Consider the following 24270-nt stretch of genomic DNA (forward strand, 5'->3'; position numbering starts at 1 on the left):
TTTAAGACAATGCAACCTGTTTACGTCTGTTTTACCTTAGACTAGTTCAAGTTTTCCTGGTTTCTCTTCCTATTTCTCATTGTGTTGCATCCTCATAAAACTGTGCTCTGTCCTGCCCACTTTAGATCTTGAAGTTCATCTCAGACTTCTTGGCATTTCTGGTCCTCTATAACTTCATCATCCCCATCTCGCTGTACGTTACTGTGGAGATGCAGAAATTCCTGGGATCCTTTTTCATTGGCTGGGATTTGGACCTTTACCACGAGGAAAGTGATCAGAAAGCTCAGGTCAACACCTCTGACCTCAACGAGGAGCTGGGGCAGGTATGGATGAGGAGTAGATTCACACACACAAGGGAATACATTAACATGTATTCACTCACACCTACAACATTTACACTCAATATTTACATAAACATCTGTGTATATTCATTTACATATTGTTTTATAGATAAAAGATAGTGGAAATGAATATTGCCTTAAAAATAAATATAAGTATATTTTCACATGGCAAAAGCCTGAAAGTAGATCATTTAAATAAATTGATAAAAAAAGGGGAAACTTCTCCACCTCACTTGTATTAATCCTTGATTTACATCTGCATGTTTGTGTATTTCTGTTTTCTAGGTGGAATATGTTTTTACAGATAAGACGGGTACGCTAACGGAAAACGAGATGCATTTCCGCGAATGTTCAATTAACGGCACCAAGTACCGGGAAGTCAACGGCAAACTGGTACCGGAGGGAATGACGGACGATTCACCAGACGGTTCCATGCCTCACCTGGTAACTCCCACATATATACGTATACACATTACTTCACGCTGTACATCTGCACTGCTTCCACTGCTGCCAGCAAATAAGCAAAGCATTTGTGTTTTGCCTCCGGTCATTCATGTGCTCAACAATTGATCATTTGATTAATATATTTCTGCAGCTAAGACATAGAAATGTGATCACAGTGCTTAAATCAGAGTCCACTACATCATCACACATGTTTATCATCACAAACAGTCACTCTGTAGAAGCTATGGTAATAACTCTTTGAGGTTTCTTTCCTCTCTCATCCGTCTCTGTCGTCTTCCCCTCCAGATTGGTGAGGAGTTGCTTTTTCTCAAGGCGGTGTCATTGTGTCACACGGTTCAGATCAGCTACGACCAGCCAGACTGCCTGGCTGGGGGAGGAGACCCATTCTCCCACGCAAACGGCTTCTCCTCCAATCACATGGAGTACTATGCCTCTTCACCAGACGAGAAAGCTTTAGTAGAGGCAACAAAGAGGTGAGGTCACATCAGAGCTTTCCATTAGCGAGTCGTCTAAATTAAAATAGTGCATGTGTTAGAAGCAGGGATTGATAAAAAAAAAAAAAAAAAGACAAATGACTCCAATATGTTTACTGTGCTGTGATTGTTCCGTAAGAGCTAAGAGCTTCTAGTTTCACCAGATTGCATTGGTGGTGCATTGTGCATATCACAGCCTTTTATTTATTTTATTTTCTGACTGTAAGAGAAGAGTTTGGGCTTTGATGAAATCAAGGTCATAATAAACACACCTTTTCTCATTTGTTTAATAGAAACCCTGGCTGTTGACATGAGGCTAAATTCTACCTGCTGTTCTTATTCTTCTCATTGTCAGCTGCTAAGGAACATTAAGATACTCCTGGAAGTTTTACCGCTGGACAAATAGAAAGTGCCACTTTTTCTCACTCCTGTTCATTTTACTGTCAGAGACGTATAGCACTGGGAAAAATGTATTCTCTATAGAGCGGTTTAAGAAAACCCTCAAGCAGGTCTGTGTGGAAACTGGCTCAAATGGCTCATTATTAAAAAGATGACCACATTCTACTATAGACCCTTTCAGAGAGTATAAACAAATACAGGTGTTACCAAGGATACTAATTAAGGCTCCATTCAATTTAGTGTACCAGAGCGTTTTCTAATGAGCCACACCTGTCTTTGTTTATACTCTCTGAAAGGGTCTATACCAGTTTCGAATAGGGGAAACTAAATGCGCTGAAGCTAGAAAACGTCGTCCAGTTGTACATGAAAACAAGGGAGCATTGACAGTTAAGAGATGTGGCTGTTTAACACAAGTCTAATTTGTCAGACTGTCCTTTTACAGAATCGTTCAGGATTCACGGTGCATGAAGCCAGTGAGTCTAGTCAATGTAGTTTTAGAAACCATCAAGTTAAATTATGCTGAGCAGTGAGCGGCCGCACCCGTGACCCGGAGTCTCCCTGCTCCATTGAGCCGCAAAAACTCAGAATATCTGTGTTGATTTAAACCAAAAGGCGACACAGTTGCACTCTGACCTCGAAAATCACTGGTGGATATAACACTCAGTTAATATTTTAGCACCACTATAGGTAAAACCTTGATCTTAACTGTCAACCAGCACTGTGCATTGAGTCCAAAGGGACACTGGAATTGAAATAAATTGTATTTCTCACTTCTAGTGATTTTCTCGATTTGATTCTGCAGTTCAGTCACTTCACATTAAGAAGGTCCTAGATTTCATCACCTTGTTTAGAGGCTTGGTTTCATTAGGATTTCCCTCGTTTTGCCTGCAGGCATCAACTTTCCTTGACCCCTCCCCAGAAAAATTAATAACTGTGTGAATGAACGCTTGAATGGGTTGAGTTGAGCACGGTGGCTAAAAGTTACCGTTTTTGCGCTCTTAAAAGCCCAATTACCTTCAAAACTTCTAAACTCCAAATTGGATTTCCACCTCATATTTAAAGGTCATAATCCTCATTCTCCCAGGCATTCAGGCTATTAACGTCTGTCTTTATTTCCTCAGAATCGGAGTGGCCTTCACTGGCAGCAACGGAGATACCATGGAAATCAAAACATTTGGCGCGATGGAGAAGTATGTCTCAGCCCATGTGCACCTCTTGCATTACAGATACTATAGAAATGATCAGCCAGTTATTGACTGAGGTTTAAAGCCGTCTAAGTTCAAAGTTCTCGTGTGATGAATGCAACATTGAGCCTGTATTAAAGCAGTTCAGTCCAAAGTGAAGTTAATCCTCTCTTTGCTCACTCAGGTATAAACTGCTCCATGTGTTAGAGTTTGATGCTGACCGAAGGAGGATGAGCGTCATCCTACAGACTCCCTCAGGTAACACAATGTCCTCAGCCTCCTCAGTTTTGGTGAATGGCTAATGGAGTGTATTCATATTTCTCCTTTATCCAAAGCACTTTGCAGTTTCTTGATTATAATACAAAGCATGTAGCAAATGCAATTCAGTGATTCGGTTAGAGAGAATGGATATACCGGTACGTATATTAATGTTTTCCATTACATAAAGATAGAGAATGTAATTATATGGTTTCATAAGCCTCATTTAATGTTCATATGTCTGACTAATAATTTCTCCTTGGTGTTTCTTACTATCTTGACTTTGAAGGAGGCCAGGTTTTGTTCACCAAAGGAGCAGAGTCGGCCATCTTGCCTTTCAGCACCAGTGGCGAGATTGAGAAGACGAGATTGCACGTTGATGAGTTTGCACTGGTGAGGATTTATTTGTTTTACAAAAATGTACATCTTGTGCGTCAAAGTTTTCTACAGACTTATACCATCATTTACACGAACATTCAGCAAAAATGTTAACTTGAACAACATGATGGCATCCACTACAAACACTATGAGGGAGTCCAAAAGCTGTGGCATAGATTGAATTAACTCCATTTAGCCTTTAAGACAAAAAAAAAAAAAATTCAGATATCTGGCTGAGATGCTTCTTGTATGTGTGCGTGTGCTCAGCTGGACGTTTCCCGGTGTAGTCATGATTACTTTTGACTCCCTTGCTTTCTGTTCCCGTTAGACGATAAATTTTTCACCACCACAGCCACATACGCACACACAAGCACAGACACGCATATCTGGCTCCCACATCATGTCATCGGACGCCAGTACCCAGGAGTCAGTGCTGTGGACTGGGTTGATTTGTGGTCGTCTGCCCCTCGGGCTGGTTCCCTGATTTAAAGCCAAGCTTTGATAATTTGTTTTTCTGTCTTTTCTCTCTCTTTTCTTTCATTCGTCTCTCTTTGCGTCTCTTCTCCTCCCCACATAAATCACATTTGTACCCACACAAACTTGTTTTTTTTCATTTGGCTGTTTATTTTTACTGTTATCTAATATCATTATCTTTTTCTTACACGCTCTCTGCTTTTTTCTTGTTTGTCTCTCCCCATTGTAGAAAGGTTTGCGGACCCTGGTGGTAGCATGTCGCCACTTCAGCCCAGAGGAGTACATCGATGTGGACAGGCGTCTGAACAGTGCCCGCACCGCGCTGCAGCAGAGGGAGGAGAGACTGCAGGAGGCCTTCAGCTACATCGAGAGAGACCTGCAGCTCCTGGGAGCGACGGGGGTGGAGGACAAGTATGGACGTTTAAAGAATAAATTGGAATATATTACGTCACCCTGAAAATACAATGAATCAGCTTGTCAGAGCTTTCCAAACAAGCAGCAGTAGTGTAGGACAAACTGGGCAAAAATATGTCAGCATGAGTGTCAGCTAAGCTTACGTTCTCTTCTTGCCTCTAACACAGATGTAGGATTTATTTAAATTGAGGAAGAGGATGATTCTGAATCATGACTTTGGGACTTTTCGAAATGGTTACAGGCCTTAAAATGAAGTTCCACTTTTTGGGAAATAGGCATGAATAGGCATGATTCTCCAGCATGAAGGATGTAGTCAGAGTAAAAGATCTAACTTGGTTCTGTCCAAAGGCAACCATGACTGCTTACCGTACAACGTCAGACATTATGTGTTAGGTAACAAGAAGCTTTTCGTTTAGTGTTTTCTCTTTTCTTATTCCTTTGGACAGAGCCAGGCGTGCTGTTCCTTCTCCTTCAAGTCTTTATGTTAAACTAATCACCTCCTAGCTTTCATTTCTTATTTCGCCTACAGATGTGAGAGTGGCAGCGATCTCATCGTTTAACATAATTTCCTAAAACTACTCCTTTTGAAGTAAATCCATTTAATGAGAGAGGTTATTGGCCTTCATCTGAAAGCTGCTTAAACTGCCCAACATACACTATATATATATACATATACATGTAGTGCTGTGAGTAAATAACATATTGCTACTGACATATGTTTAATTTCCACATGGTTAGTTTTACAGTATGGCACTAAGTTAATGTTTCACTGTTTCATGCTCAATGTGCATTTTTTAATGCTCTGTAGTTGGAGGATCCAGCAGTACAGTCAGTTTTATGATGAGAGTTGAAAGGAGCTGTTCATAGAGAGACCTACAGCTGCTGGGAGCTGATTATAATCTAATAATCACTGTTTTAAATAGAAGAAGCATGGGGTTATAACAGTGTATACTAAATATATATACGTACTAAAAACAGTAGAAAACATATTGGCAAAAAGAGACGGATAAACTCAGCGGGAGGGAGAATCTCAAACCAACAAACAAAATGTATAGTCAGCAGGGAGATGGAGACGTCACCTCACTGAGCCTCTCTGGAAATGAATGTTGATATGTGTTTGCATCCACTCACCATCTGCTCCTCACATAAGCCTCTCGCTTCTCCCACTCTGTTTATCTCTTCACGTTCACTTTATCTCTTCACGTTCACTCTCTCTCTGTTCTCGCCACTGCTCTGTTCCTGTATCTGGAAAGATTTGTCCCTGAGGCACAATCAGAGGGTCTCCTCTATTACTGAAGACAAGACTAAGAAGAATTTCTTCCTTTTTTTCCAGTCCAGTATGAATAAAGTAAATCTGATAGCTGTGGTAATATTACATGTTATTCGTTGTCTCATAACCTCTTTAGAAATATTAACCGTGGCCAGAAATAGGACAAATATCCTTAAAAGTGCTGCAGAGGTTCAGAGGCAGTTTTCACCCTCCTGCTCTCATTAAATATAGATAACATTAAAGCACCATGGAAGTCAGCAGCCTTTAGTTTCATCTTTTCCTGATGAAGAAAAATGTTTAAACTACAACAACTTATTGATCTAACTATATATTTTCTTTTAAATTATTTGTCGCTTCGCTTGTATTCTTTTAAGCATATTTATCCAACTCACAAACTTAACCTGTTTGATAAATGGAGCTTTAGGAAGTGTAAAGAGTTGCACGGTACATTCTTCTAATCTTATTGAACTGTAGGCACTAGTGGTTAAGTAACAAGCCTCCAAGACATGACCACATTAAAAACAGGTTTAAATGCCAGCTAGCTGTAATTATATTGAGGAATCACTGAGAGCTTCACAGTAAATGGGATGTGACCACGGTGTTTATTCTCTCTCTCCTCCTTGTCTCCTCTCAGACTCCAAGACAAAGTCCAGGAGACCATTGAGGCTTTACGGCTGGCAGGAATCAAAGTATGGGTGCTGACGGGGGACAAACATGAAACGGCGGTCAGTGTCAGCTTGTCCTGTGGCCACTTCCACAGAACCATGAACATCCTGGAGCTCCTGCAGCAGCGCTCTGACAACGAGTGTGCCGAGCAGCTCCGCATACTGGCCCGGAGGTGAGTGTCTCATTCTCCCTTAGACACAGACACAGTTTATTATCATTTTTAAAATGCGGCTTGTAGTCTTGAAATGTGTTCTTTTCATTCTTCAAATATTAGATTGTGAGTTTGGTTGAGTTTTCATCATCAACAGTCTAAACCTTGACTTTTTCTTGTGTTTTTAAGGAAGAAAACAGGTTAAATATATATTTTTTATAGAGCAAAATAAGCATCTACAAGAGAATGAAGAAGTTGCCTGGCTGACAGTGCTGCAGCTGATTAGGGTGTGGTTACACTGATAAAAGGAAGAGACACTGTGTGTTTGCTTCCTGTTACGTTCTAGCTCAAAAACTGAACCTGCATATCTAATTTCCACATTTGGTTACTACAACATAATTTGCACCAATAAAATCACATGAGACTGACAACTCAGAAGGGCTGCTAAATAATCATTACAGCATCTAACAGGATGTTAGTTATTAGTTAATATCTCTGTAGCTCTTTCCACTCCTTCTGTCTGTCCCTTCCATCCTGTTTCTGACTTGTTCTCTCCGTCTGTTCCCAGGATAAAGGAGGACCATGTCATACAGCACGGGTTAGTGGTGGATGGGGCCAGCCTGTCTTTAGCGCTGAGGGAACACGAGAAGCTCTTCATGGAAGTGTGTAAAAACTGTTCAGCTGTGCTGTGCTGCCGCATGGCCCCACTGCAGAAGGCCAAGGTACCAGAGCTCTGTACTCACCCCTATACACTGCTCTTTTGGAGACTCATGTAGATTTTTTTACATTAGCTAAATGCTGTGTTATTAGTATTAATGTTATTACAGCCCCATGTTTGTTATCATTTATTAAACTCAACCTACTTGTCTGGGTTTCTGTTTTCTGTCCAGGTGGTTCGTCTTTTGAAAACATCTCCAGAGAAACCCATCACCTTAGCTATTGGGGATGGAGCCAATGATGTCAGTATGATACAGGAAGCCCATGTGGGCATAGGTAAACATTTAGCACGCACACACACACCCAGACACTGGAGCAGTGATGGGAATAACGGCGTTACTAATGGCACTCCTTTTTTCAGTAAAGACTAATCGAAAAAGTTACTGTTTCCCCCATTATAACGCTGTTACCGTTACTGACAATAAAGTGCCGTTACTCGCCATTACTTGACTCAAGAAGTCCCGTCACAAAATAATACACCCATTAACGTGTACATTATATAGCCTACACTTTTTCCTTTTTTTTTCAGTTCATCAACTAGTCGGAAAAAAGCCGTTTTTCTGGAACTAACCAACTCAGTATTCCTCCATACAGGCGTGATGTGCTGCCTGTCTGTGTGGAGGAAAACTTTAGGTCCAGATAAATGGTCGGTTAGGGTTATATTTGAGCATTTTGTGAAAAAAAGTAATGCAGTAGTTACTTTTCCTGGTAATTAGTTACTTTTATAATGTAGTAATTCAGTTACTAACTCAGTTGACGTTTTGGGGAGGGTAACTAGTAGTCTGACCTGACGGAAGTGTGTTGCTGCGATTAGCCTCTGTTTAGCCGGAACGAGCCACCCGGCGGAAGTCCCGCCTCCGTGTTGCAGCTTTCACAGTCCGCCTGGCAAAGCGAAACATCAACAAACTACAACAGGAACCGAACATGAACTGAACAGAAGACGAAATATCCGTCAGCGGTTGCCAACCGCCGTTAAACCGAACAAAAGAATAAAATCCGTCAACGGTTGCCGACCGTCGTTACACCACAGACCCAAATCCAGTTTCCAACCATCAATATTTTGCAAGCGCACTGTCTTCAACGACCTCAACGATTGTGACTGGTTAAAATAATTCCAAACGGCCGGAGCGTTTTTTTCTCCGATTTCTTTTTTTTTTCACCTCTAACGTGCTTTGTGCTTGTGGTTGCAGGTATCATGGGGAAGGAGGGTCGTCAGGCCGTGAGAAACAGTGACTATGCAATTGCCAGGTTTAAGTTCCTGGCTAAACTACTGCTGGTCCACGGTCACTTCTACTACATTCGAATAGCTACCCTTGTACAGTACTTTTTCTACAAGGTAAGACACAGCGGTGGTCAAAGTCCTGATCTGAAAACATACAGAGAGAATAAGATGCTGTGAGCTCTAAATGAGGTTTTCAGTGATACACATTGTTTGTTTTGGAGATTTCTGCTATTGAAGTTTCCCTTTCATACCAAAGAGCTCATTGTAATTTATATAAATGGGCTTTTACCTCAGCTTCTGTCATGTATCCTCGCTCTGCAGTGTTCGTAACCGTTCTCTCCTTCACTGTCTTTTCTAGAATGTGTGTTTTATCACGCCCCAGTTTTTATACCAGTTCTTCTGTTTGTTTTCACAACAAGTAAGTCTCTTTATCTCTCTCATCTCTTTCACTGGTTCTTGTCATTTGTTTAATCCCAGTTTTGATGTTGCACAGTCGTCCATGTTGGCCATTTTACAGCATTATTTGATTGAGAGTGTTTTTGGGGATATGTGTGTTCAATATCAAGATTGATTCCCATTTTTAATTTGATATGTGTGAGGGTCAAAAGAACTTTATTGGGATTCAATCAGTCTTAACAGTATGTGATATTCATCTGTAACTTGGGAAATGCTTCATCAAACATCAAAGTGAATGTGAAAGCTTCAATCTGTTTACAAGGATCAGTCCTGAGAAACAATTTTAAGATATCAGGGATACAGAGGGACTTAATAAACCCTGCAATGTGTCAGTTATACACCACATGCACAGTGCATATGTCCCCACTGTTTTTTACTTGTATATCAGACTCTTTTCAAACTCACTGCTTGTTATGTACGAGTTCGGTGGGATGAGCTGGGATTATCAGTTGTAGCTGATAAATTTTGTGTTGAGTGAATCGTGTTTCTGTCCATCCCAGACTCTGTACGACAGTGTTTATCTGACACTGTACAACATCTGCTTCACCTCGCTTCCCATCCTGGTGTACAGTCTGTTTGAACAGCTGGTCCATCCACACGTCCTGCAGAGTAAACCCGGCCTGTACAGGTGAGGCTTCTGTTTGCTTATGTGTGGGGAACCTGCTTTGGTCGGTTTCCATATCTTTCAAAAGAAGTCTGTCGAACTGCCATAAAATAACACATAGAGAACTAATTTATTGTATGCACCATGTAACCTGCACAATTTTCTTGCTGTTACCTCTGGCAAACATGGCCTCAGTGAGTCTTGATAAAGCAACTTTTTTTTTTCATCCTTCAGGGACATCAGTAAGAACTCTCTGCTGTCTTTCCGGACGTTCCTGTACTGGACTCTGCTGGGCTTCTGTCACGCCTTTGTCTTCTTTTTCGGGTCGTACATCCTGATGGGAGAAGACACCACACTTATGGGCAATGGACAGGTGTGTGTGTGTGTGTATGTGCATAGTGTATTACTTGTTTTACTGTCTAGTAGAGTCCCTGCTGAGAGGATTTGCAAAAACCATTTTAGGAAAGTGTTGCCTCCGGGCGCAAACGTTTGGCCATAAACAAATGCAGGACGACTGACAATGTTATGATGATTTATAGTTATTGATTACACTGGTTGCCTGCTGGTTTTTCTGCAGTCTCCTCTTCCCTCAGTCTGGCTCTTCTCTCCCTCATACTGTCTCTGTTTTAACAGCCTCTCAAAGGCCTGGTTGTCTTTATTACAGTTACAGCATGTTTCTCATTCACTTGTTAATAAGTAATTTCTGGTTATCTTACCTTTTCCTCTTATTATATCTTCTCTCTTCACAAATTCAGTTTCCTTCTCTTTCTCATACTGCTGCATAGTCTTGCTGTCTTTCAGTCTGTCTTGAGTTTGGTATTTCAGAAAACTCTCTCTCTCTTTCGTTCGTGTTTTTCCTCTATCGTTTGTTCATTACTCTTTTTTTTCCTTCTGCCTTCACGCTGTGCATGTCTTCAGATCTTGCGAGCTAACAGGCAGCTGGTAAGAGTCTGCTCCACAGATGAATGCATGTCTCCTTTGGGGGTTAATGAGAGGACTATCAGGACGGTTCTTCCTCATGTTTTTGTGGTTTAAAGGTGGTGATGGACACAGCAGACAGAGTAGAGTTGTAAATTAACTTGTATAACCTTGGTTGGTTTTTTAATCATGATATGATCAAACTAAAATTCAAACAAAAATATATTTTAAGGATCCCAGTGTTGTTGTTTGCTCCCCTGAGTGTCTCTGTGGATGCACCATATGCCACTCACCATTAGTTTTCAGTGCTCAGACTCCAGCAGTCTTGAATTGGTTGGCAACAAAACTGTGTCCCCCCCCACAGCTCTCAAACTCTAAGTAGAGTGATTCTCATAACAAGCGGTGGAGCCACCGAGGCTAGTCACACAGTCGGAGGGCAAGGCCTCATTATCTGCACCTTACAACTTGATAACTCAGGCTGGTGTCTTGTATAACTTCACTGCTCTCTTCACTACACAACTCTAAACGGCCCTGAATCCCAACTTTCATGCAGATTTTGGGTTTGATTTTGTAATAGTTAATAGTTTTAAATGTAATCAGTAAAATATAAAGTATTTCCTTTGTTCATTGTAGTGAAATTCTAACAAAATGTCCTATATTTTAGCACTAATAATACAAACAAAGAAGCAATGGTAGCAAAATATGAAGGTGCCACATTACAGTACCTGTGATACCATATATAATTGTGATCAGTTGGGTCCTTGTATGTACAGTATGTAAACTATTTCCCTGTTTTAACTTGACCGTGTCACTAAATTTTATGTTTGTTTTATAGATGTTTGGAAACTGGACATTTGGCACGTTGGTCTTTACTGTCATGGTCATCACAGTCACTTTAAAGGTAAGTTACACCGATCACAACATGGGAACCTGTGAAAGTGAAACCCAAAGTAATCAAATCAAATACGTAACAAACTGAATAATAATAATAAACTCTGTATTTTCATCTTATTAAGGAGGCCTGTCTTCTTCCACAGTTTAAGCCAATTTAGCCCTAGAGGTTTTTAATATTTCATGAATCTTTAAGATGATGATGGTCAGTGTGTGCTGTAGCTGGAAGCTGGGTAACATGTTCAAGTCCTCAGGGACAAACTGTTCCCACTGTCCCAATATGAAGTGCAGTGTGTGAGGTATTAGGATGATGTCAGTGGTCATTAATAAGAGAGAAGTATTTATCACAGGTTGAGGTCAAGGTCTCTTTTACAGCACTGAGGCAGATGGATGTAGTTTATTGGAGCCTCACCTGCCCCTGTCTCAGTGTTTTACACCTAGTAGCTTTTACTGTCCCTCCCTCTCATGTGTGTCTGTGTGGTTGTGTGTGTGTCTGTGTTTTTGTTGTCTGGGTGTGTGTGTAATTGCAGCTTGCTTTAGAGACTCATTTCTGGACGTGGATGAACCATTTTGTGACGTGGGGTTCGATCGCCTTCTACTTCATCTTCTCTCTCTTCTATGGCGGCATCATCTGGTAAGAACCATACGAACTCTACAGAAGATGTTACAGAGCTGCATAAACACCGGTTGTATATAATAAAACACAATTAGGGCTGTTAAATCATTGTATTTACAGCAGCACAGTCTGCCTTTGATCTGCCAAGCATCTCTGAGCTGATAAGTTGCCTGCAGTATCACATGACTTTAAATTACGATATGGTGAGACAACAGAGAAATTGGAAATCTTTGCATTAAAGGCACCATGAGACTCCCACTGAGTGAATGCCATGCTTTTGTCAACAGTCTTTGGTAAAGACGTTGCTCCTCACTTAAAGAGCAGCATGTTGAAGTGACTTGATTATCCATAATTCACCAATTTTCTACTCACTGTTATGCCAAGGAAGGGTTTGGAGAGTCGAGTCATCAAAACGCTTTTGGAGTTTCAGGGGGGGTCCATTTTCATTGTGTCAAGAGTCACTTTGAAAAATAAATCCTCAACATGTTGCTCACTGAAATTGAGTGGAGTCCATATTTACTTTAGAACAATCATCAATGTTTTGTGAAAGATTGAAAGTGATTGATTTGATTGATCTTGCAGTAAAACAAGTCTGCACAGTGTGCACTGTTTGATCCAAAGATGAGACTTCAGATGAAAAAAAGGCTGATACACACCAGATTCACCAGTCTTGTCACTTGTTTTTTCAAACAAGGAGGTTTTTCAGAAATTATTATGTGATTATCTGAGAGTGCATTGGATTGATCAGATCAATCTTAAGCACTTTACCCAGTGCCGTTAAATCACAGACCGATCGGAGCCACCCTGACAGAACTGGACTATAACTGATATTTGTGATCAGACATCGCCACAGAGTCTTTCGTTCTGTGTTTTCTTTGAATAATAAAATCAGTGAAGGAGCACAGCAGCTCCAACGTCCAGTGACACTTGAATTTACTGTGTGTGTATTTTTTGGCTGCAGCCCCTGTTAAAGTTGTTTTGAAAGGTTGTGGTCAGCTTTGGCACCAACTTGGCCCAAATGTTACCGCCACTTTTCAGACAAACCAACCTGCAGATGCTTGCCAATATTTAAAGTTGACATGAAATATCTCCTCCTTCTGCTGCGTTATGTAACCTCTGTTTACTTCTGCCTCCCTCCAGGCCGTTCCTCCACACCCAGGACATGTACTTTGTCTTCGTCCAGCTGCTGTCCAGCGGCTCAGCATGGTTCGCCATCATCATCATTGTTATCACTTGCCTCTTTCCCGATATGGTGAAGAAGGTTTTCTACCGACATCTGCAGCCCACCAGCACGCAGAAGAGTCAGGTAACAGTGAGTGGGAGAAACCGAAAGTCAAATTAATTTTACAAACGTGCAGGTTGTAGTTTGTATTGGCTGGAGGAGTCTTGTCCAAACAGATGTTTCCATGCTGCTGGTCTGACTCCAGTGCATCGTGTTGTTATTTGTGGTCACAGCAGTTGGTCAGATCACTGTTTTAGTTTCGGTTTTCTGTAGAAAGCTGCACTTTTTTCTAATTAGTCACTCTGCTGTAGCTACTCTGGTATCATCAGATGTTTTGTTTGTCCCATAGCTCTACAGAAAGTCAGAAATAATTCATCTAAATGTTGCTGTGGAATCAGGAAATATCTCTGCAGCAGCATCTTTAGAAATGTTAATTTTATGTCAATTTTGTTAATTATTTACCTTCAAATTAAAAAGGACCAGCTGGACATTAACTAGCCTAACTATCGATATTTAAAAATGCTGAATAGCCATTTCCATGGACTTTGGTTTTCTTTGGTCTGCAGACTGAGCCCCAAAAGTAAAACTCATCAGAAGTAATGAAATGGCACAGCAAGGGAAGGCCAAACACACTGCAGTCGTTAAACTGTCCTCTCTGTATTGTGATAGATTTAATACGTATTCCTGCTTGTACGACAAAAATGGAAATTACACGTCCTGTTTGGTGACGAGAGGCCAGAGGCAGAAAGTAATCTGAACTGTCAATATATCTCAGATGTCGGACAAAGAGAGAGAAAATGTGCCACTTTTGTTGAAATAGTTCATTATTTCCTCAGCATCCGTGGTCAGAAGTAACCCACTTCTTTTCACAAACACAAACAGCATGGTGTTAAGTTGCTCACACAGACACACACACACCGCATGACTCCCCTCTGATCTAGTGTGCACAGCCACATGCGCACGTAGACAAACACACAGTGTGCATGCTCACCTTTCAGCACACCCACACTGTTATTGTACTGATTTGTCCAGATGGAGATTTTGTTTATGTTTTTAGCTTCTCTCCTCTCGTTTCTCAGAAGGGGAAAAAAAAAAGAAGTGAGCTGTCGTTTCCATTCCTCTGTGGTGTTTGTTGTTTCTGCTCTAACCTTTGTCCAGTTTTGTCTTTCTGTGTGTGTGTGTGAGAGAGTGGATTCAGCACGAATGCTGTGTTGGACTCTGTGTGTGTATGTGTGTGTATGAGAGTTTGATTTCTAACCTGACTCTGTCTCTGTGTGTGTTCTTCCCCTCTGTCTTCTCTGTGTGTGCGCTCCGGGTGTAGATGTATTCCAACCGTGTGGCAATAGGTGATGACTTCATCGCTCTGCAGCCTCTGTCCAGAGCCAAGAGCCAGCTGGGCAAAATTAGGTAGAGGAGCTGAGACTGATTCAGCCCTGGGCTTAAAATCCATCCAGAATCAATTAAAATGAAACAAGTATCCCGGGAGTGTTTTCTTCAAGAGCAATTTGTCTATATTAACAGATTTTGGCAGGAAATTGTCGCCAGTTTTCTGAATAGTCAGCTGTCGTCAGCCCTGGACTGGTCTATTTCCCTGCATTGATGATACAGTACCATCTCTAAATTTAGTTTCTCCTCCATTAGTTTGGAAATATTCATTTTATGGCAGTAAGTATATAGTAAAAGCCAATTATCTGAAATCGTTCCCAGGTAATTAAAAATTAAAAAATACTTACTTTTCATCTTTTCATAAAACAGCAATCCAAGTCTTACTCTGCTTTAAAATTCATAAAATCTCTCTCTTTTGATTTTTACTCACCATTGATATGTTTTAATTTTTGGAACTGGCTCTTTACACTTATAATATACACTGCCTGTCCAAAAGGAAAGTCACACACTCTAATATTTCGTTGGACCGCCTTTAGCTTTAATTTTGGAATGGATTTGCTGTGGCATCGTTTCAATAAGCTTCTGCAATGTCACAACATTTATTTCCATCCAAAAGATTTATTTTTTCAAATATTCTCAATGGGTTTAAGGTCTGGACTCTGTGATCACATTGGACCACATTTCTTCCTTGAAGAAGATGGTTCACCACTATCCTTCCAGTTTTTTAAAGTATATTTTTTGGGGGGCAGGAACTGAGGCACTCAGAGCTGAAAAATGATCAAAAAGCCTTTATTTCAGACAAAGAGACTAACTAACAAACAATTATTACCCATGCAGCACTCCAGGCATGTTTGTTGATTGAACAACTTTGTCAACACTCGATTCTTCCTCATAAGCTTATTCCAGATGTGATTGTGTTTGGCCAAACATTCACTTGCTTTTATAGCAGGTCATGAACAGATACCATTTCTAAGAAGTCTGAGGATATCGTAAAGATTTATTTTATTCAGAGGTTAAGTTACCTGTCAAAACAGAACTATTGCTCTATGGAAAAAGCACTCCTGTTTATGATAATTCATACAGCACTGAGATGTTGTTTCCTCCCAGGTCTGGACTTTGATTTAGTTGTGCTCCGGCCTGTTTCGAACACTGGCAACGTGCTCACTGTTTGTGACGCTGCCGGTGTTGGAACTCGGCCGTTTGTTTCATGTCTTCATGTGACTGCATGCCCCCGGACAAGCCAATCTGCATTCTCTGTGATTGGAGGGAGGGGAGGGGGGGTGTTCAACTTAATTTTGTGCCTTTTGTTGTCTGAGACGATGCAGAAGAATGTGACATAAATCATTTCAGCTGCTGCATGTGTTTCATTTAGGCCGATAAAGTGTCCTCTGATCTCCACCTGTCGTGCCTGCTACAGCATGGGCCCACCATTACCCCACATCCCCCCACCCCCCTCTGCATGAACAAACAGATGAATGGATGAGTGAGTGAGTGGATGTCAAATCACCTGGGAATCTTCATTGATTTAATTTTGACAGTTCCCCTCTCACTCATTATGCTGCGATAGCTCTGTTGTCATGCAGGGACCCCGTTTCCTTGTCTTGAGTTGTGATTTTTCAAAAGGACGCTCCCAGACTGCGACGTCCTGCATCTGCATTAGTGGTCAGACCCGTCTCCTGACTATCGGACAGTGGTCTCGTTACACAGCCACAGTCTGGCATGTTCAAGTGACTTATCGATCAGCCGCATGGTGCAGCCCATCACACCTGTAGCATGGCCCATTTTCTTGACTTAACGCCCTCAGACCGGTCTCACCACTCTGGACCACCCTGCTCAGCTGCATGGTTTCAGCAGACACACACAACCAGACTTGACAACACACACAGACACAGCTGCATGACGGACTCTTGGACTGGCCTGACCTGCCTTGCACAGCAGCATGATGCTGTCTCGTTACACGCATGAAGGACAGCTGTGTTATTATCGCAGCTATTTTAGAAGGATGACTTTAAGATCTTGACCCGTCAGAGCAGATATCACTACAAACAGCCTGCAAGGGGAATATGAACAATAGCGTGAGCTCTCTTTGGTTAAGGGGGAAGACCAAAAGCCAAAAATAAATCCTTGGTCTTGGACAACGCTGGGTTAACAAGTGCATATAAGCTAATATGTTTATAGAATAACAAGTAAATTGTATTTTAAGTTAATTTAAAAGCTTTATATATCTCCTTATTATATACCGTATGTGTATATACAGTGTATATATATATATATATATACACAGCAAGCTAGTGTATGGTTATGAAGCACTCACTGGGAAATATTACCACCGTAGTCATAAAAATAACAGGCTGTGTTTACTGTTTGTTGTGGTGTACATTACACTTAGTTGCCAGTTTACACACACCCAACAAAAACCAATACAGCTACTAAATCTGACCTTCAACCCGATGCAACCTCTGTGGTCATGCAGCCTGTAGATGTGTAAACTTTTTATATAAGCTTCAAAATGACCATGAAGTTGAATCAGCATGTTTCAACAAAAAACTAAACATTTTAACGTTGATTAAGGTTAAGGATTTATACAGGGATGCAAACAGCGCGCCGAAAAGCGAAACTCGCTTTTTTCATGACCAATTAGGTGACTTGTGTGAATCGTTCAGATCCGAAGAGTTTTTGTTTTGGGGGGGGGGGGGGGGGGGGTCTCAGCTGGGGTCAGTAAAATGTTTTTCTAACAGGCTGACAGTGACAATCACGTGAAACTGAGGCGAACTCATTCATGGTTGTCTCTGGTTATAGCCTATATGTCCATTACACACTTTTAGGCCTTAAAATGTCTTAAATTTGTTGAATTATTGTGTTCAAGTCTTAAATAATTTTAGACAGCTCTTAAATTTTCGTATGCCCACCATGGGCGAGCATTTCGCTCGCATTTGCCCCTAAAAAAAAAAAAACATGTGTGAACCAGGAAAATCACAAAAAAGAAAGAGCACAACCTGCGATTGGTCAAAAACTACAAATCCCACAATCCTCTGGCCTCAACAATAACAGTAGTTAGTGTAAGTAAGGGAGAGTGGAGCTGTCGGTGAAAAGAGGAAACAACGCCACGTCTGGTCCTGTTCTATGTTGTTGGTTCACACCGTCACCGTTTATTCGTTACGTCCGCGGTGTAAAAGGCCGTGACGCAAAGACGCGATTAGGCGCGAGACGCGGTAGACGCGACTTTTTTTTTTTGCGACGCAATACACCCGATTCTTTTATGGCTACGGGACCTTCGCGTCTTCGTCTATTTCATCGTGTTTGGACCCAAAGGGGCTTCCCACTCAAACACGAGGAACGCTTTTTTTTCGCGCGAGCTTTTACGCGCAACCAAACGCGAGATACGCGAGATAAGCGAATTAGCGCTCGTTTTCACTCGTTTCAAAAAAAATTCACGAGCCCGCCCATTTTCACTACAACATTTTTTTTTCAAAGGAGGTTAAATCGAAAGCAACTGGACTTAGTTATTTACTTATTATAACTAAGTCCAGTTGCTTTCGATTTAACCTCCTTTGAAAAAAAAGTCTAGGAAGACGTTTCACCTCTCATCCAAGAGGCTTCATCAGTTCATGTAGCATCTGACCAGGCTGGGACTGGTCCAACTATCTGGTGTGGAGACTCAGTATAAGTCCAGTTGCTTTCGATTTAACCTCCTTTGAAATACTATGACCTGGACAAATGAGAATATGCACAGGCCTACAACAACATTTCTGCTCTCACCAACCATGGTAACGACGCACAGTATACTGTTATGAGACACATTATGCATCCCAACTGTCTTTTTTTAGAGGATTTTTTTTTTTTTTTACCAAGAATGCGCCCAAAAAAATCATGATCCAGGGGCCAAAATTCGAAACAAATATATATATTTTTTAATCATAATTCTCATTATTCTCCTGATGTCGGTTTAATGTAAACAGATTGCGCTGATATGCGTCATGTGACAGCGGGGCAGAGCTGCAGCTGCTGTGCTGTGATGGACCTGATCAGACTGGTGGTGGTCCACAGTCAATCAGTCCCAGAGCCTTCCTATTCACCTCCAATGTAGACGCGACGTGCGCGCTCGGTACCCAAAGCGGCGCGTATCCGCGTGCATTCGGTGCGACGGCGCCGCCGTTTTCCCCCCCGTGCATGTCCGTTGCTGTGTCAGGCAGGTGTCTCCCACGGAGCTCTGCCCCGTTTCAGAGGTGAAGGAGAGACGTCGCCTCCGCGATGTAGAATGTGTTCAATTAAAGTGAAACTAACACATTATATCGGCCTATATGTCCATTACACACTGAATGGGATGTTAAATCCCATGTCTTTATTTCTTCAGTTTATTTTAATAGTAATAATTATGACTAACATTCAGTGAAGACCTAAAAATCAGTATCTCCAAAATTGAAATATTGCAATGGTTTTTATTTTTTTAAAGCATTTTTAATATAGAAATGTTGGCCTTCTGAAAACTGTCCATCTATATGCACTCAATACTTGGTTGGGGTTGAACTACTGGAAATAGACTTTTCTGTGATATTGTTAATGGTGAGCCCCCCCCCCACGACAATTCCTCTCTTTTTTGGTCCTGCCCCGTTTGCATCCCTGTTTATAGCAGAGCTGGACCTCATAAACTGGAAACTAAGTGTGTTTTCCAAGCCACAGGTGCCATCCCATGAGCAGAAACAAACTGTAGACCTGTAGATGATAAACGCCTTGTGGAGCTCCCCACGACGCTCTTACCAGGTTGTGGTCATGTTAACGTGCTGTATAATGCTATTTATTCAGCTCTGCAGAAGGAATTCCCGTATCTGTCAATCTTTCCTTCATAATTAGATTAGACAAGAGTTAATCACAGAAGAACCCAGCGGGCTCTTCTGGGTTTCCTGTTGTTTGCCTGCACAGTCGCTCTGATAGATTCAGCAGCAGGTTTATTGGTGCGGATGCTAATAGATTTACTCTTATCTGCGCTGGAAGGATCTTTCTCCCTCGAGACATTTGAGAAGCCTGCAGCTTCTTTCTGCTCAGTTGTTGCTCGATTTTACAGCTTTTTCTGACCTCGGGAGCGTATGCCCCCGTGTTACATTGTCTCGGCTTTCTTTTTTGTGAAACTTTACAGCTCTCACCCAGTGACCTCATCAAACCGCTCAAATTTTCTAAGAGACCTCTTTTCAAGCAGCGATTTATGATTATGTCACAGTCCCAATTAAAAACGAGGTTCAGATCTGCAGCACGGGGGAATAAGAAGCCCAGGCTGCTGCACATTGTAGTCTCATTATCAGGAGTCAGCTGCTTGTTTTCAGCTCCTTTGCTGCGTTAAAGATTGTTTGTTTGTGGGGTCACTTGTGAACAGCGTCACTGTAGAGTCAGGGTCGGAAGTAACGGCCTCCCTACAGTGCAGCCTGGACTGACATTGACAGACCGACCACTTGCTTACTAACTGACTACTTAATCTGCTGGTTGGTAAATAAGCAGCACTGGAAAAAAAAAACCCAAAAAAACATATCCACATTTAATATTGGCTGTTTAGTCTTGTGTTGAGTCTTGAATTCACAATTTGCCCAGAAAAGATCATTAGAAATCTGTATCGAATGACAGCTAACTCAAAATCATTTGTTTTCAGTATCTCACTTAAAAGAATAGTTCACCCAAAATTCAAATTGCACTCATTATCTACTCACCCTCATGTCGACTAAGGGCTGGGAGAAGTTTCAGAGTTATCCGTGGCTTCTCTGAGTTACAGGGGGTCTCGGCGTAGCAGTGCATGTCCATATAACGGTTGCAAATGGATACCAACTGTCTTCGTAACAAAAAGACACACCAAAAAACATCCAAATACCTCTATGCTGCAAGACGGACATTACATACGAATACTATAGAGGTATTTGGATGTTTTTTGGTGTGTCTTTTTGTTACGAAGAAAAGTGGTATCCATTTGCAACCGTCATATGGACATGCAGTGCTGCACGGAGCCCTGCTGTAACTCAGAGAAGGCACGGAGGACTCTGAAACTTCTCCCAGCCCTTAGTCGACATGAGAGTGAGTAGATAATGAGTGAAATTTCAATTTTGAGTGAACTATCCCTTTAAATAATTAATTATTTGACCCCATAATCCAAATGAAGACTGAATATGAGACTGAAGTGGATATATTTTTAATTTTTTTTGCAGTGTGGTTGTTGAATTAACAGGCTGGCTTCACTGGTTATGTTGCTTCGTTTTGGTGTCTGACCTACCACACAGTCAGTCAGTCAGTCTACCTACCGACCGACCTACCGACCCGGCCGCCGGCTGACTGATGGTTGAGCAGTGTGACCGGCGGCCTGCGGGGCTCACTCACTCTGAGCATCTTGTGTCCTTCAGATGGAAGAGGGTGAGGGTTCAGTCGGCCCAGAATATGACCCTGTTAAAGCCCAGCGGAGCCCAGGGGAGGACAATTGGCACCTGCTAGCTGCTTATCCTCCCCCTGCTACCCCCCGGCCAAGACCCCTGCTCCCCTAGGTAGTAACCACACATGTATTTCACTCCCATCGCGCCCCCTCTGCTCGCCCTTCCCTCCCTCCTCCTTTGTACATTATATTATGGCCAACCTCCCCCCTCCCCAAACAGCTGCAGTCAAACAACCTGTATGTTTGGTTAAAACAACCTGCAGCTTGGTCATTCTCCCATGGCTGTATGTCGCAACTGCCCCCCCCCCTGCCTTTTTATTTCATATATACAAATACTGCCCCCCTCCTCCCCTGTATGTCTCTCTGTCAGTCTCACTTCCTGTATGAATGACACAACTGTCTCCCCACACACCATCATCCTCATCATCAGCTCCATCCACCCCTGCTGCCCTGGCATGAATGACCTCGTCCCTCTCTATCCAGAAACGATCAAGAGGACCCGTCTGCTGGGAAGACGGTGGACACGAGCGCCACCATAGGTCCAATCCACACCGGAAATCCCAACCGGAAGTTGTTCTCCATACCAGAAATCTGATCTACTAAAGTTTGCAATCCACCATAAAATGATCCTTTTTAAAAAGTAGATACAGGTGCATCTCAATAAATTAGAATATCATGGAAAAGTCAATTTCCAGTAGTTCAAGTCAGACAGCCATAACCAAGTATTGAGTGCATATAGATACATACTTTTCAAAAGGCCATTAGATGTAAGCCATAATCATTACAATTAAAATAAATTAAATTAGAAAAAGACATGAAATGTTTAATTATGTGTGTAATGGATCTATATAATTGATTAGTTTCACTTTTTGAATTGAATTACTGACATAAATAAACTTTTCCATGATATTATAATTCATTGAGATACACCTGTATATTAAACTAAGTGGATCACGGAGATAAAACTGAATAAGTATAAAAGAAGACAGGAGGACGTTTCCACACGACTTTACAGTATGTAAAACTGAGAAGTTATTATTTAGAAGAAAATAATAATAATCACAGACTAGTTACAATGTTAATGTTTCATCGATTTGCAATTAATTTATTATATAATGTAAATAATATGTATGAATAATATAATATAATGAATAAGATGCACGAAAAAACTCCAACTTCCAGTGTGGATTGGACCTATGATGCCACCCGTGTCCGCCATCTTCCCCGCAGGCAGGTCCCTCTCTAACGATCAACCCCCTCCCTCCCTCCTCCACCATGATCGCTCCCATCCATTAAACTATTTTAAATTCAGCCCTCACTGTTACTGGTTAGATCTGGGTTCAGAGCTAATGGAGAGAGAGAGCGAGAATGCTGTTGGCATGCTGCGTTCATCGTCTTTGCTGTGTGTTTACATCCCCCCATGTTCAGTAATGTTACCTCATAGTGATGGCTGAATGATGTTTCATTGTCAGCTTGTAAGTATTTGATTACTCATTATCTCATTCATGTTTCAGTTTCACTGCTTTTCTATAAGTTCTTGTGTCGTTTCCTCTTTAAGTTAAAACTCAGTGTTTTATTTTCTCGAGACACAGAGTGTGCTTTCAGTGCCGTATATATATCATACCGTAAAACCCCTAGACTTATCACAATCTATCATACCACTGCCACTGAGATGATATTGCCAAACTCTTTAGCTGTGTGAAGCAGCATCATGTGTTAAAATAAGACGACAGCGAACATGAACTGCAGCTGAACTCTGAAGCCTCTCGAGTAAATCAGCCTCGGTTTGATGTCATCGTTTCTCAGAAAAACCTCTGTGTGATAAAGAGCTGTTAATCACATGGTTTGGCCTGGTTTTTGCTCTGCAACTGAAAAAAAGTTATAGCTCCATAGAGTTCCTGCAGAAACTGCAGTGGTGTAACTTTTATTTTATCATCATGACTGTTGCTGCTCTCTGTTGTGTGTGTGTGACCGATCGCTGCTTCAGTGGTTGATCCAATGATTTGTTGGTTAGACCAGGGTAAATCAGTCTTCACGGAGTTAATGAAAAACCTAGTGTTCATCGCCCATGTGGTCATACCAACATAAAGAAACACCAAGGACACTTCACCAACAAATAAACAGTAGTCTCTAGGATATATTACACATATGTGGCTGCAGCTGTGTCTGTTGTTGTTGCTGCTTTTTCTCTGTGGTTTGGAATAATCACAACGTGCAACCTCAACTTTTCTCAATGGCAGAGTTTAAGTGGAGTTTTATTGTGTTTCAGTAACAAGGATAAATGTCTATTTCTTTGTTTCTTTTCTTTTTCAAATAGAATAAAACAGTATGTTCTGATAGAGGCACAGCAACAACACCCTGCATTTATACCCCCGGGGACACATGACACTGTCAGCGTAATCCATATTCACTTTTGTCTCCGTCTGTATTTTCTTGTTTTTTGGCACAAGAGGCAGAAGTTTGGTTCGATGCCAACAAAGTCTCCGATTTCTGCTGCAGAGAAACGGCCACATCACAAGCCAGACACCATGTGAGGAGCTGGAGCACACGGGTCACACATTTAGGCACAAAAGATAGTTCAGTCAACAAGCAATAAAATACAAGAGTTTGGAAATTGTTTATAATAGAAGCACATTTTGCTTAAACCTAGATCATGAAGAAGCTTCTTACTTCTGAGAGGAAGTCGGATGGGGAGTTTACTTATCTCCCCAAATGCTGAAAGAAACTGGAGGGTTTAAAAACTAAACATAGTTCAAACTAAATTGTCAGTGGCTCAGAGAAATATTGTGAGAATTATGCCTTACGTTAAAGTTTTGACCTTACCTGTAATTTTTATTAATGTTAAAGATGATTTATGAACAGAAAGAACCTCTGTATATTTACTTTATCCAGGTTAATCTGAAATAACACTGTCCTGGTAAAGCTGCAGACACAAAGGGTTCAGGATGCAAATTACATGGGTGTAACCTTACTCTCTCTCCCTCTCTCTCTCTCTTTGTCTTTCTGGTCTTTACTTTCTCCTTCCTCTCTCCCTCTCTCCCTCGGCTGCTGACTCAGATCAGCTGAGCCACCTGATCCCACAGGTTTCTAGGCAGCGACTTCATTCACATTTGACAAACAGTGTCAGTCTTTTTATTGAAGCAGACTCAGAGAGTTTTCTTTATAAAAGCTCAAACAGCATCTTTTGTTTTATGCACATCAAAGGAAAAAGAAACAGATGATAGAAGATGACAGCTCTGACTTGTTTCTTTGACACACATTCTTATGATCACAAAAATGAAAAGTACAAAACAGAAGAGGCAAAATACACCATGTTTTATTCAAGACATGAAGTTATACAGTTTGTGCAAAGAGTAGATTAT

The 24270-nt window shown here is 41.4% G+C and overlaps 1 protein-coding gene across 2 annotated transcripts in view; it reads left to right on the forward strand.

Annotated features, from left to right (window-relative positions):
* Window positions 1–24270, forward strand: part of atp11b (ATPase phospholipid transporting 11B) — a 53766-nt gene that overhangs the window by 20734 nt on the left and 8762 nt on the right. For both annotated transcript variants that reach the window (XM_083970709.1, XM_083970708.1), the window contains exons 12-28: window positions 126–323; window positions 627–785; window positions 1092–1279; window positions 2800–2868; window positions 3047–3120; window positions 3410–3513; window positions 4202–4383; window positions 6291–6494; window positions 7042–7195; window positions 7364–7466; window positions 8381–8526; window positions 8771–8830; window positions 9369–9496; window positions 9707–9845; window positions 11226–11291; window positions 11812–11915; window positions 13038–13203. In XM_083970709.1, coding sequence (XP_083826835.1) covers window positions 126–323; window positions 627–785; window positions 1092–1279; window positions 2800–2868; window positions 3047–3120; window positions 3410–3513; window positions 4202–4383; window positions 6291–6494; window positions 7042–7195; window positions 7364–7466; window positions 8381–8526; window positions 8771–8830; window positions 9369–9496; window positions 9707–9845; window positions 11226–11291; window positions 11812–11915; window positions 13038–13203 — 2244 coding nt within the window. The remainder of the gene's footprint in view (window positions 1–125; window positions 324–626; window positions 786–1091; window positions 1280–2799; window positions 2869–3046; window positions 3121–3409; window positions 3514–4201; window positions 4384–6290; window positions 6495–7041; window positions 7196–7363; window positions 7467–8380; window positions 8527–8770; window positions 8831–9368; window positions 9497–9706; window positions 9846–11225; window positions 11292–11811; window positions 11916–13037; window positions 13204–24270) is intronic.

This window comes from Trachurus trachurus (assembly GCF_905171665.1).
Source record: "Trachurus trachurus genome assembly, chromosome: 4".
Taxonomy (NCBI): domain Eukaryota; kingdom Metazoa; phylum Chordata; class Actinopteri; order Carangiformes; family Carangidae; genus Trachurus; species Trachurus trachurus.